This window comes from Scleropages formosus, chromosome 16 (genome assembly GCF_900964775.1).
Source record: "Scleropages formosus chromosome 16, fSclFor1.1, whole genome shotgun sequence".
Classification (NCBI taxonomy): Eukaryota; Metazoa; Chordata; class Actinopteri; order Osteoglossiformes; family Osteoglossidae; genus Scleropages; species Scleropages formosus.
The window spans coordinates 4,342,875-4,357,266 of record NC_041821.1 but is presented as its reverse complement, the minus strand read 5'-3'; the positions used below and the strand labels follow the sequence as shown (position 1 = coordinate 4,357,266).

The following is a 14,392-nucleotide window of genomic DNA, read 5'->3' as shown; positions in this document are numbered from 1 at the left end:
CTCTTGATCACCGTGGCCACCCTGAGGGTCAACGGGCAGACGTGTCACCATTGATCACCCCAGGCTCACGAGAACAAACGTTGAACATACGGTCAACATCGTCGACCGCTCTGACCGCACGCTCTCGAGGAAAAGCGGCATTTTCCACTCGGTTTGTGTGCGGAAGAACGGAGTCAATTTTAAATTACTCTTCCATTTCAGCAGTGAGCTGCCTAATCGTCCCCGGAGCCTCGGTGACACATTAGCATTTGGTTCCTGGCGGGACGTGAGCAGCAGCGTCCCTCGTGTCACTGAGCCCCGCGTCATTTCCACTCGGCGAAAACCGGGAGAAGGTGGTACGGTACCAGTCAAACAACTGAACGTTTAACCCGTTTTACAGTAAGGTGGTACTATGTGAACCAGCGTTAAGGAGATTGTTAAAGATCTGGACTGGTGATCAAAAGGTTGTGGGTTTAAATCCTAAGAAGAGCTCTGCTATATGACATATACGGTGTATACCATCCATTATTAACCTCTTGTCCAAACCAGGGTCCTGGTGGTCCAGGGTCTATCTCAGAAACAGAAGATGTGGGGTTGGGTACACCTTACATAGGGGCGTCAATCAATTACACTGCAGTTTCTCGCACGCACACACACACTCACTCACTACGGGGAGTAGAGAGTCACCGGAAGTCTGATACACATGCCTTAGGACTGTGAGAGGAAGCCAGAACATCTGGATGAAACCCACACAAACATGGGGAGAACATAAACAGCCCACACGGACTAATCCAGATTCAAACTCACAGCCAGATCCTCAATTCAGGGGCTGTGAGGCACCAGTGCTACCTGCTATGCCGCCCCCTGTTAGGACACGATGCACAAGACTGCAGTTACGTGACATCGTTTTTCCGGTGAATACAGAGCATCCTGTCGTGTCAGTGGATGTGTCATAAAAGTAACGGTGCCCTGTGGGAAATGAAGTAACGAAACACAAATGGTAATGATGAAAACTGTAAAAAAGAACTGTAAAAAAGTGGCCTCCTGGGGTGGGCAGCCGGACGATCCGCCGCGGAAACGGTTGCCCCGCGTCCCAGGAACGAGAATCAAAGGTGGAACCCTCATTTTGTGTAGGTGGTGTGGTGGGACGGCCGTCTCGTCGATGCAGTGGCCCTTAATATTGTCCGTGGGGGGACGTGCCCCCCCAGGCAAACAGGTGTTCCAGGGAGACGAGGTATCCATGGCAACAGTGACACGCACGTGGGATGACGGGAAACGCCAACCTGGAGGATGTGTGCAAAATGTGGTGACAGAGACATTTTTGGTCATTATTGAAATTATTGTCTCCGTATTGGTATTATTGTCTCTGTCACGATCATTTGCACACATTTATTATAACTAAATATAATTTTTTCAAGGAAAAATATGAATCCTAAAGTCCCTTTGAATTACATTATTTATCTGTCCTTAAGCAAGACGAGTTACGGGTCACCTTGATAACTGCAAAGGGCACTGAGAGTCAAAGGTCAATGGCCCACAGCTCTGCCTCCGTCAGCAGATGGGATTATCTCGCCCCAAATGTCCCCCCGGGGCCTCTGATCCCTCACAAGGGGAACGAATTGCACTCTTGCTCCGTTCAGTGGGATCCAGGTCCAAATCTCACTCCGTCTCTAATCTATTGTGCTGTTACTTGGCAATCTGAGGGTCCTGGGTTCGAATCCTACCTCCTCCTGTACCCTTGATCAAGATGCCCTGAAAATATGCAGTAAAAATTACCCTGCTATATAAAGCGGTTAATTGTAGTAGTTAGGGCACAAACTGCACTTTGGGGAAAGGATAGACAAAGTGGATAAATAATGATTACCGAGTGAGGCGTGGTGGCGTGGCGGGTTCAACTGGTGCCAGCTGTGTGGTGGGTCTGGGGTTCGAGCCATGCTTGGTGTGCCTAGCGACAGACTGGTGTCCCATCCTGGGTGTGCCTCCTCCCTCCTTCGGCCTTGCACCCTGTGTTGCCGGGTGAGGCTCCGGTTCGCCGCGACCCCTGCTCAGGGCAAGCGGTTGTTGACGATGGATGGATGGATGGATGGATGGATGATTAACCATGTTGCACAAAACACGCTGTGAGCGTGTAACATGTTTTCAAGTTGCAATAAACTGGTCGGTGCAGTTCTTCGGTCCATGTCTGGTCGGTGCGACTGGGTCCGACTGGCGCCCGGCTAACGTGAGTCCTCGGGGTGCGGCCGTAACGAACCAAGGCTCTTTCAAAGGCCTGCTACCCAGTATTCCCTGGTGTCGTCCTGGGGCTGGCCCCCGGTGGAGGACGTGCGGGTTCGGGGGGCAATCTCCGATGAAGCCTCCCCTCCGCTCTCTCCAGAACACAAGAACGAGGATGCTGGGTATCGCCCCTCCCCCGAGGTTGAGAGGTGGGGGGCGGAGCAGCATGCGAGGGATGACCCCCGTAACCCCATCCCATTGGAAGCCCAAGACAAATCGCCCCCTTAATTACAGTCGCCGGTTAAGAAAAAAGAAAACAAATCCATACACAGTTTTAATTTATGGAAGTCAAAATAGAGGTTATCGCCGCTTTCATCGGTGCCTTCAAAGTGCTCAGAGAGCCATTTCGAAAATGAGAGGCGCGTGGGGTAATGAGAAGAGCGCTTTGAAAATATTAATGTCCTACGTCATAACGGCCGTTACCGTGAAATCTCGTAATCTCTCACACACACACACACACACACACACGCACGCACGGAGTGTGTCTTCTTCCCATCAGTAGCTCCTCGCTCCTATCGCTGCGTAAAATCCCCCTGCAGAATGAATATTATTTTCCTCCTGAAATATCAGTTTGTATTTATTAATGTCCTCCTTGCAGTCAAACAAGTCGATTTATCTGCCGCTCTTTCGTCTCGTGGCTGATACTGACGCTGCCGATTGGAATCTGTCGGTCGCAGCCCACCAGCAGGGGGCGCACTCTCTGGGAGTGCTAAACTCACCTCGTTAACGGCCACTTAGGGAGATGCCGAAAGTCGTGGGGTGAGGAAAGCGCGGAACTCGGCGGCCGTTTTCTTGCGTCGCGACAGTTTTAGCAGCCTTTTCGTAACGCATCGGCACCGCCGACAAACGTACCCCTCAATTCGGGCTGCAAACGTCTACTTAAGAGTCCCGCAATTATGCTAATCAGTTATCTTATCATAACAATAATAACGTCAATCACGTTTAATAAAGAAGAGATTGACGAAATTACCGTCGAATGCAATGCTAAACGTTATATTACAATAACTTCATTATTCATGAGATTAGATTTATTGCCAATCAGAATAGTAATTATAAGATAATTTTGTACACGACCGAAACGCTCGTCGTCGCGGGGTGATTCACATCCTCGCAGGGAGACTTGGAAATCATGGACTGGTTCACAAGTTGTAATGACGAAGGACGTGTATGTTTGTTAAATTCTGTTGCCGCGGTAACGGTGCTGCGTCGTAATTACTAAATGTATAGCGATGGACAAGGCCTGGATGCAGGGTGTTTAAAAACGCTTTTGTTTTTACGTTACAGACGGGCCGCAAGGAGAAGGGCGACCCCCTCAACTCTGCCATCGACAAGATGACCAAGAAGACCCGGGACCTCCGCAGACAGGTGGGTCATCTCACCTCTGACCTCTGACCCCTGACCCCTGACCTAGCCTTACTGAGCAATTCCAATATTTCTCCAGCAAGAAACAGAACTTATTAATGCAAACTGTTAGCTGTTCCACTCTTGCACCAGAGCTTGTTATTCTTACATCCAGAAACGCAAGACATTGCTGAGACTAAAAGAAGACCATGTGGTTATAAGTCATAGCATTAATATGCGTATTTTATAACTCGATCAAAAGTTTCTTTCAAAGTCAGCCTTTGTGACCCAGGCTGATGTTTTTTGCCGGTTCTCTTAAAGACGATGGGACGAGTGATCTTAACCGTTTAATTGGAAGGCGACATGGGAGACGCGCGCCTCGGGGTCCCGGGGGTGTGCGGTTCGCCTCCCACGGAGCTGAACCTTGGCTCGGCGTCAGCTCAGCTGGGCTCCACGCACCGCCGGTAGCTAGGTCCTCTTCTCGAGAGCTTCTTGAGCTCTTCAAAAGCGCTCGCATTTTTTGGATGTTTGGTGAGCAAGAACGATGCCTACGCCTTAGCTCGCTGTATCCTTTTAATCCCGTTGTTTTTTCTTTTCTTTGCATTCAAGATGACCGACCTCGGTCACTCCATACAGAGGTGCACCGCGGTGTCTCACGGGTCACATTGCATCTGATACTTCACGTTCTGCTCATCCGCCGACGGATATTCCTCATCGCGTCAGCCGGATCCCAAAACGCAGCTCCCGATCCGCCACCGTCAGTGCACCGTGTCCCAGATTACCCCAAAAACGGGAAAAGAAAATGTCAGCGTGGTGCAGATGCTTCATAGTCACTGATACGAGTCCCCTAATCGAAAAGCAGCATTTTATTCCCCATCTCTTTCTTTAACTGTGAAACATGGTATCCCTGAGCCCCACCGCGATTTCGCCACGTGGTTAATTCTGTGGCGCTGCACCACGGGGGGCCGTCGGGAGCTCGGTCCTCTCATCCAGCTCACATCTCGTTACAGTGAAATTCTAACCTCATCAGAGGCTTTTGCCGCAACCGAATTAGTGAAACGCCGCGCCATGTTCTCCTGTTTTGTTTAATATTTCCCGCGGCTGCCGACGATATTTCATATTTCCAAAGGCAGCTTGATTATGCACAAAATGGAAAATGAGCCAAAGGAGGAAGGATAATAAATTTTTGAGGGATGAACAGAGCACTATCAAAGAGGCCCAAACCCATAGATTGATCCTCGATAGCCTTGAGACTCGATCGCGGAGCCAGTCAAGGAGTTGCTGACGCCGCCGCTTGATTGGCTGATTCAGTAGAAAGGGGGTGTGGCCAGGGTGGCAACATACTGGCTGGAGTTACTGCCTAACTCTAGTGCAGTGTGAGCACCGAGCGGCTCTCCCACCGATCTCGACCCCCCCTCCCCCCAACACCTCCGCCACCCATGTCATACTCGCTGTTCCCCTCCTGATCACGCATTCGGTGTGGGCGACTCCCACGGGTCCAGCAGCTCCACTTGCGGTGACCGCGTCGTGAGAACCCGACGGTGCGCGCGGGTTCCACGGCTCCATCTCCTCTGCTTCTGCATTTGAATGTCGCACTTGCTAACACAGGGCAAACATGCCGAACGCGCAGCGTAAACAAATAAAAACGTGCTCGGCTGTGGCAGACAAAAACGGCAACGTTTTATATTTCAGCCTCTCAGACTGCACAGTCATATGTGTCCAGTACATGTCTCGATCCCATGTTTGCCAAACACTGACGCGGTGATGACTGGACACCTTGCACGCATGTCCCGCAAGCCATAGCAGCAAGTGCCATTTAGGAGCAGCAGGTGGCATCGTAGTTGAGGTGTTATTTTGCAATCTGAGGGTCCTGGGTTCGAATCTCCATCTCCTGCTGCAGTTCCCTTGGTCAACGTGCTCAGCCTGAATTGATGCAGTAAAATTTAAAAAAAAAAAATCACCTTACTGTGTAAATGGATAAATCAGTGTAAAGTTGATTATGTAACATTATAACTTGTGTGGTTAGGAGTCCGATGAAGATTAATAATAGTAATATCTGAATAAATACCCATATGTAAATTGCACTGTTTTCCTTAACATCTTCCTTCCCCACCCTTCAGACAGCATTCATTTTAGCCACAGTATATACTACAATCAGCCAAAAAAACTGTTTGCAGATTAAAGAGATCAAATAATTTTAATCCTCCTCAGACATTTATTTCAATATTCAGCGCAGTGTTAAATTCTGTTAGATGCTTATTGCGCAGGTTCTCTGGTTTTATGGCACCGTAAAGTGGTTTAAAGGAAATGAAAAGTGTTTAATAGTCCTGATTTACTCCTGCGCGTGGGTGCCCGAAATTTAATTTACCCGGTAATCCTAACCATGGCTCCTCATTCATTTGAGGCTGTGTTTTTGCTGGACGCTCATGTCATCTTTTGTTTGGAACCCTTTCATTCGCACTGGCGCCACACCTCTCCTATTGAAGGTGCCAGTGCAAAAATATATATATATATATATATATATATATATTTTTTTAAATATTTTTATTATTGGTTCAGGGACAAGCAGTTTCACCCAGTGTGTGTGTGTGTGTGTGTCTGATTATTGATTGATCAAGCCCTCTTCATACAGCCAAGCATTCCATTCCTTTCACATGGCGGATGTTCCACGTGGGAGTGAGCATCGTACAAATAACATCGTTTGACATCACAGTATGACATCGCAGTGTGACATCACAGCGTGACACACCAACATGGTTATGGTTATCTGCCCCCCTGCTTATACAGCAGTTAATCGGTGGAGACTTTTGCCTGCTCCAGCACCCTCCAACTTTTCCCACGTAATTAACATTTGTATGCGGTAATAAATGTCGGAAGGTTTATTTACGCCTTTTCTTCGGAGCCGGACTTCCATTAGAGTTAAAGCTGAAAACTATACGAGTGAGGTTCCGAGGTTTATTATGCTGCAGTAGACTATGTGCCTGCAGATGCAATTAAGACATGAGTCATACGTATATGCATAAATTCAATGCATATATGGATATATATTTAATTTTTTTACTTTAAATGAGCAGGACTGGAACAAAAACAGTGGAGAGCGGGTCAGGACCGTCTTCCTGGGGATTTAGAGCAGCGCTCTGGCAGTACGGCTGGAGACACTTGCCATCTCATCAGACGAAACTAATTCGAAGGATGTGAAATATTCAGACGCAGCGGGCCGGGTAGAGCGGCTGCTCTCCACACTGCAGCAATATGGACTTTTCGCTTGCGGATTAAAATGTTTGTACCTGTTCCAAAAAAAACAGGCTTTTGAAGTAAATTAAAGCAAATTGCACGGTGTAAATTAGTATAGCAAAGGAAAATGAAGAAAAGAAGAGATTATTGGGAGCAGAGGCTGCGGTAAGAGTGTTAATTGCTCATGCTATTCAAACACACAGCTATGCAACCTTCATTAACATATATTAAAAATTGATTTTTTTTTTTTTTTTTAAATTTTTTTTAAAGGGGTGCTAATGGTTACGTAGCGCGTGATGTTGGCGAAAAGGTTACATTTGTCTGCACGGTGCTTGGCAGAAACGTCCCATCGTAGCCACATGGCACAAAGACCCCCCTGTGAATCAGCGCCACTAAGTACTGAAAAGAGAAGCGGAACGCAGGAATGGGCCACAAAAGGAGTAAGGATCGACGTCTTACTGTTCCCTTTCAAATTACAGGCCTTCCTCTTCGTTCGCGCCACAAACGGCACATAATTGTATGTTAATCCGGTGACTAATATCTAGCAATTTTAATTTGATATAATTATTAAGCGCAGCACGGCTCGTTTTTGAGATGATCCCAGCTGCTGCAAGTTTTTTTTTTTTTTTTTTTTGCACCACATACAGAATATCAGCTTGTGGGTTTCATTTTTTTTAATTTCTATTAATGCAATTTGAGGATGGGAACTCATTTATTTATATGACATCTTTGTCCAAGACAACTTAGGTGTAATCTACTTTACAATAATCTACCAATTCATACTCCTGAGTAATTTTTACTGTATGAATTCAAGGTAACTACCTTGGACAAGGGTACTACAACAGGAGCTAGGATTCAAACCTGGGACCTGCAGCTTGCAAGGCAACACCTGAGACCAGGAAGAGTCTGGTGGAGTAGTCATTAGAACTGCTGCCTTTGGGCCCAAGGGTTACAGGTTTGAATCCCACCTCTAGCTGTAGTGCCCTTAAGCAAGGTACTTACCCTGTATAAATGAGTAAATAATTAACATTGCCAGCTAAATTAATGAATGTAAACCACTATGCCACCTGGAGGATACTCAACCGTTCCATCAAACCCCCATTTCTCCAAAGCAGCTATAGAACCACCTAGGCCTCATGCTTCTTGGCAGCTCTAGAAGTGCCCTTAAAGACAAGAGGAAAAAATAATGGAGTGTAAAATATGTAAAAATACCTTTCCAGCTGTTATTAAGACTGATGAACAAGGGTAATTGGGAAGATGAGGCCGGCAACTCACAACCGACACCTTTTTACGGTCTCGGCCCGTCACCCGACACGCATCCATTCCCAGCGGGAGGAGGGCCGCGGGCTCGTACCCTTGTCCTCCCTCTACGATATATAGCCCTGTCAGGTCATTTAAGGGCTCCTGGTGACAGATGATGGGAGCAGCAGCACCCTCGTAAGTCACACTCATATATACATACGGATCCTTTGTGTTCAATTATACGCTTGTGAGTCTGGGATCTTTTTTTTCCTCCCTAATAAATGGTGCCCCACAAAAAGATGGTTTGGTTGCTATCTGAGCGAAGGTCACATTCGTCATCAGTTAAAAACGATGCTCTGCACCGTTATCTGGAGCTCGATCTTTTACAGTACTTCTCCCAAAATCACTGTAATCTTAAGTGCAGCGTTAAAGAAAACGGAATTAAGAAAAAATAGACTCATGCCCCCAGACTCCACATTGATTGTGTGATTGAGCGTGTGTTTGTGTGAGCGTGTGTGTGCATGCTTGTGTGTGTCTGTACATGTACACATGTGTTTTTGAGAATGTGTGTGAGCGTTTTTGGCCATATAGGGGCAGAGGGTGGCATTGTGGTTCCTGCTGCAGCCTTGTGCTTGGATGATCAGGGTTCAAATCCCACTCTTGTAGGTACTTATGTTGAATTGATACAGTAAATATTACCCAGCTCTATAAATGGGTAAATCAGTGTAAGCTGCTTTGGGGGAAAATGTCAATGAAATAAATATAAATATTTGTGTGTATGTAGCTGTCAGCTGCAGCCATGCATCACGCAACCCCCAAAGAGGCTCATGTCTGTCATCCCCTTACCAAACAATAATTAAGGTCACGCAACCACTCGAAGATAGCCAAGGTCTTACTGTGTCGAGGTCTCCGGCCCCGGTCCTCGAGGACGCCGGTATCTGCAGCCTCAAACTGCCCCCTCCTGGGCGTGAAGCTGTTAAAACTTTGTCCTTAGCGAAGGAGTCCGACCAACGCCTCGCTGCCTTACGAATAACACTCGCTGTTATCTTTGCCGAGGCGTGCATAAAAAGCGTTGCCGTCGCTTCCATAAACACTGTTTTAATCTGGTCATTCTGGCAAACGTGCCGCGTAACTCCTATTTAACGAGGTTGTCCCGTCGGCCGTATCTATCTCAGAGGACACCTTTCTGTCACTTTGTGCTTTTCCCGCCACTTTGCCGGCTTTGCTGCGGCTGTGCCCACGCTGCCGAGTTTTAACCGGAGCCCGATAAGGGAAGCCCTCTCGCTCGCAACCGCCGTCTGGCCCTCATTACGCACCACCCGTCCCAGTTCCCCAAACCGACCTCTCGAGCTCAACTCTAATCACACCGCGGCCGTCCTCAGCCGGGCGAATCGCCCTCTCTCCATGAAAGGGGAAATAGCTGTGGGGGGAGGGGGATACCAGAAAGGGTAGTTACTCTTTATACCGCAACAACTGAGCTCTACACTGGAGCACTTAGCGACCAGAAACCGTATTGTGGCCTTTCGTTTGCATCTTTCATTTGCATCTTTCATGTGCTCCTTTTGTCTGCACCTTTTGTGTTTTGAGACCTCTTTTTTTCCCTATGAAATGTGAGCACTGTTGCCTCGATTTGCGCATTCCGTTTTGCCGTGGTTATGTTGTGGTTGCTTTTGACGTGTCAATTTAAAAAAAAAAAAAAACAAAATAAAAGATCCGCAGATCCAGCCCTCCTATCAGTACAAGGCCATGAGTGCAATGACAGAACAACGCAAAGGTGAATTTCGGTTCAAACTCCAGTTGTGGTGCACTGTATAATTGGATTCTTTTCGCTTAATTGCATGTTTTAGACTTGTGCGTTATTCCGTGGATTGCGGCGAGGTGCAAACAGACATGGAGCTGCAATGCACATTCCATCTGGAGGCTAGCGGCACGTTGGCGACGGGCAGGCCGATTCCCCGGACCGCCGACTGATGAGTTGCGGGAGGGTCTTTGGCGCTAGCCTTCAAACACATCTGCTTCCATGTTCGCAGCAGATGTTTCAGCCCAAAAAAAGATTCCAATTTAAAAAAAAAAAAAGAACGCCTAATTTGCAAAACGGCCGCTAATCTCATTTCTGAAGATCGCGAGGTCCCTCGCTTATCTGTGGCCACGCGGATATCGATCTCCCGGCTCGTCTGAGCGCCGCACACAGAGGCCCTCCACTCATTCTGACTTCTTTTGTTTACATAATATTTAGACTCTATTAGCGGCGCACGCCGTAGCAATTCCGCTAGCGCTAACTCGCCATCTGGATTACAATTAAGAAACAAAATTAATAAGTAAATACAAGCAGAGAAGCAGGTAATTCGCAAACAGCCAAACATCTGCAGCGCTCCGGAAAGCAATTTGAGGAGGAGCGCCCGTCGCCCGCCGATGTCTCATCGGCGTCGTCCATTTCAGGCTCCGTTTTCATCCTGCGAAGAAACGTTAGCGCTAAATTTCATCGGATCTGGCAGTAGGACGGCGGGCGGGGGACCTCAGCTTTGGGGGTCGGAGGTGACACGTTGATGGCGGTTGCTCTTGGCAGACGGTCTGCCTCTTTAGGTGTCACCGCAGGCCAGTCGGGGTCGTCTGAGATCCCGGGCCTACGTGGACTTAGCGACCGATCAGCCTCATGCAGGAGTTTACGGCGCACGCGCACGCTAGCAGGCAGCGGAACATCTGTCCCCGGTCGTGTCCCACTATATAGCCGCAGGAAGTCCTTGCTTTATTAGACGGAGTCCCGTAGACGAATACCCTTCCAAGGAGCTGATTTATTAGGATAGCAGGTGGCACAGTGATTGGAGCCGCCGCCTTGTACTGTAAAGACACAGTTTGGAATCCCACCTCCAGCTCTAGTACCCTTGATCAATGTGCTTACTCTAAACTGATACAGTAAAAACGACCCTGCTGTACAAATGGGCAAATCACTTTAAATTGCTGAGCATGAAGAAAAGTGTTAAATGAATAAAGCTAAGCTAAGCAAAATAAACGTATAGTCATTCGACACCCAGCGTGATATAAGCACAGGACGTGGACGAGACTATCGTAAGCGACTCGGCGCTTGGAGAGCTTAACGCGCGCCGCCGGAGAGCGGAACGACACAGGGAGAGTACGGAGAACCACAGTGGGGCTCACAGCTTGGGACGAATTAACCTTCCTCGTAAAAGCGCGGTACAAAGCTCCTATCGGCACCGCCTGCTGCAATGCAGCGTTTATTTGGCTGTGTCTGAGTGTATGCGAGTGTGTTTGTGCAAGTGTGTGTACAAACCCACGACCGCATGCTAGTGGCTGACAGATGGTCTTTGCGGTTTCGGAGAGTTTTCCATTGTTTTCTCGTCTTCCTCCCTGTCTACGGTATATACTTTTTTAAAAGAGAATAATAATAATAAGAACGACAATAATAATTATAATAAGCGACTGTCTGCGCCGGTGGAGTGCATTAGCAGGAGCACGAGGCAGCGGCACTCCCACACGGTGTTGACTCACTTTTGACAGGGCGGGCTAGTACACACACCTTTGCTGCAGACGTTCAATTTCGGGAGACGTAAGCATGGTTGGTGTGTGTGTGTGTGTGTGTGTGTGTGTGTGTATGCAGCACCGTGACTTTCCTCACCCTACCTTCCTGAGTCAGTAGAACATGACTGCCCACACCCGGTCTTTCCCTATGAGATGCTTCTACTGTGAATCTCACACCTGTTGAGCGGTAAGTGTGTATGTGTGTGTAGAGTCAGAAATAAATGTGAATCTGTTGTTGCTAATGAGGCGCAACTTCTTCGTGAGCGGTGTTCGGAGAGCGGCCCGTGGGCCTTTTATCGAGCCATAAATTAATGCCTATATAATGTGTTATGCAACCAAACTGCTGTTGTGAGGGAACAAAGTATGCTGGAGTTGACCATCGCAGAACCTGGGGTTCTGGTTCGTTAACCAACCCATGAGTCGCCTGCTGTGTTTTCCAGCTGCGGAAAGCGGTGATGGACCACATCTCGGACTCCTTCCTGGAAACCAACGTGCCCCTGCTCGTCCTCATCGAGGCGGCCAAGAGCGGCAACGAGAAGGAGGTCAAGGAGTACGCCCAAGTCTTCCGTGAGCACGCTAACAAGCTGGTGGAGGTGGGTCTGCGGGTGTGTGTGTGTGTGTGTGTGTGTGTGTGTGTGTGTGTGTGTGTGTGCATGCTTCACGTACCCCTCTTTCTTTTCCATCAATCCCCAAGCTACGTCCTACTCCATTTAGACTTTTTTAGAGACATTTTTCTGGACTGTCATGTTTTTTAGTCTTCATGGCATCTTCTTTTCTTGCGATTTACTGTCTCGGAACAATAACATAGTTGCAAATATCTTCACTTGCAAGGCAGATAGAAGGGACATTTTGGGGCACTTGGTAGTGTAGTGGTAAGAGCTGCTGCCTTTGGACCCAAAAGATCGCAGGTTTGAATCCTACCTCCAGCCGTAGTACCCTTGAACAAGGTACTTACCATAAATTGCTCCAGTAAAATGACCCAGCTGTATAAATGGGTAAATAATTGCAAGTCCCTTAACATTGTAAGTCACTTTGGAGAAAAGCATCAAATAAATGAATATATGTAAATGTCACAGTCGCCTGGGAAAACAGGGCATTCTGATTATGCAAATGACCTTGACCTGGTTGTTGGGCATCGCTTAGCTAGGAGTCAGGGGCCACAGCAGCCAGATGCCAGGACCCCCAGCAGTTAAGCAGTCTCTCTCATTACCGCAATACCAACTGCTGGCTCACCGAGGGGGGGTCCGAGAACCATTCTTTTGCCCCCTAAGTGTCAGATAAATGTAAACTTAGAGGATGTGTTTTGAGATTTAGGGATCTGTCTCTTTGGCAAGTTCATGTTGTTCACAGCTCCAGAAGACAATTATTTATTTAACTGATGTTCTTCTCCAAGGAGATTTAAACTTTTAAACTATTTACCAGTTTAAACAGCAGGGTAATTTTTACTGTGTCATTTAGGGTAAGTACCTTGATCAAGAGCATACAGCAGGAGGTGGGATTCAAACCTGAGGCCCCAAAAATAATCTATACACTCTAGCCACCCATGTTCTCCAGTTGTTTGCAGTTTCGCCGCCCGCAGTCCTCTGTTCTTACCCTCTTGATTTTATTGTCATTGATGGGATATCGGATTTACATTTCAAATTTAATTTACTTAACAAATGCTTTTATTTGCAGCAACGCACACGGCTAAGGTGGCAAAAATGCAATTAGCATCCAGGCCATTGGAACAGGAGTATCGATAGTATTCACGCTAAATCTCATTTCGTGACGTTTATGGCAGGTCAAATTGTCGATTAAGCACTTTGCGCTTCTTGGGTCAGAGCAGAACGGAATGCGGTTTAACACGGTTTCGCCATTTAGCAAAAGGTAACAGTGGGAAGAGCAGTTTACGACATGGGGTCGGTCCCTCGGTGCCGAACTCTAATGGGGTAAAGGCAATAGGCTCGAGACAGCACGTGGCGTAGTGGTTAGTGCAGTCGAAGGTCCGAGTTTCACATCCTGCTGTAGTACCCTTGATCAAGGTACTTACCCAAAACTGATACAGTAAAAAATTACCCTGCTGTATAAATGGATAAATCATTGTTAGCAGCCTAGTGTACAAACCTCGGACTGTAAGACACCTTGAAGAAAGGAGTAAATTATAGTTTATAATAAAGCTAGCACTGTAACTGTAATGGTACACCCCAGTGTGTATAAAGCTCATATTACACGTCTGTTTGGACACGTCATCTTGTGCCTCAAACCAGGCGTGACGTGGCTTCAGAATTCCTACAAGGATGCTGCTCCTCGTCATTTGATCTCAGGATCTGAGTTGGGTTTTCGCCATTTGAGGGCATTCAGGACATGACCAAACCAGTTTTTCACAGTGTCGCAGATGGGTCATGGTGTAGGACAATGACCACTCTTGGTCCATTACATTGACGCACTTTGTTGTTGGCATGGGCACGCCGTGTATCCCGAGCGCCGTCCTTCTCCTTTACGCTGAAGTCTCTGCAGATGGGCATCACTGAAGAGGGCCACCTCATACCACTGTTCTGGCCCACTCTGCATACCTACCGCACAACTTGTCCCTTTACAAGTTTACCAGACGGCTCTTAATTGTTTCACAGGTTCATTATTGCGCCGTGATGGAGGTGTAGAGGCCAGTAATTAGCAAGGAGATAATTTTATAGGCCTGGAGAGAGCCGTACAGGACAAAATAACACCGAGGACCCCAGGTTGCCGTGCAGGAAAATATTTATGGTGTGATCTGAACGACCTTAATTAGCAGAGGCTGGGCCAGAGC

General features: G+C 47.6%; 1 protein-coding gene across 2 annotated transcripts in view; it reads left to right on the top strand.

Annotated features, from left to right (window-relative positions):
• ctnna2 (catenin (cadherin-associated protein), alpha 2) overlaps nucleotides 1-14,392 on the top strand; it is a 289,592-nt gene that overhangs the window by 213,167 nt on the left and 62,033 nt on the right. For both annotated transcript variants that reach the window (XM_018735926.2, XM_018735927.2), the window contains 2 exons: nucleotides 3,538-3,618; nucleotides 12,048-12,200. In XM_018735926.2, the coding sequence (XP_018591442.1) occupies nucleotides 3,538-3,618; nucleotides 12,048-12,200 (234 nt within the window). The remainder of the gene's footprint in view (nucleotides 1-3,537; nucleotides 3,619-12,047; nucleotides 12,201-14,392) is intronic.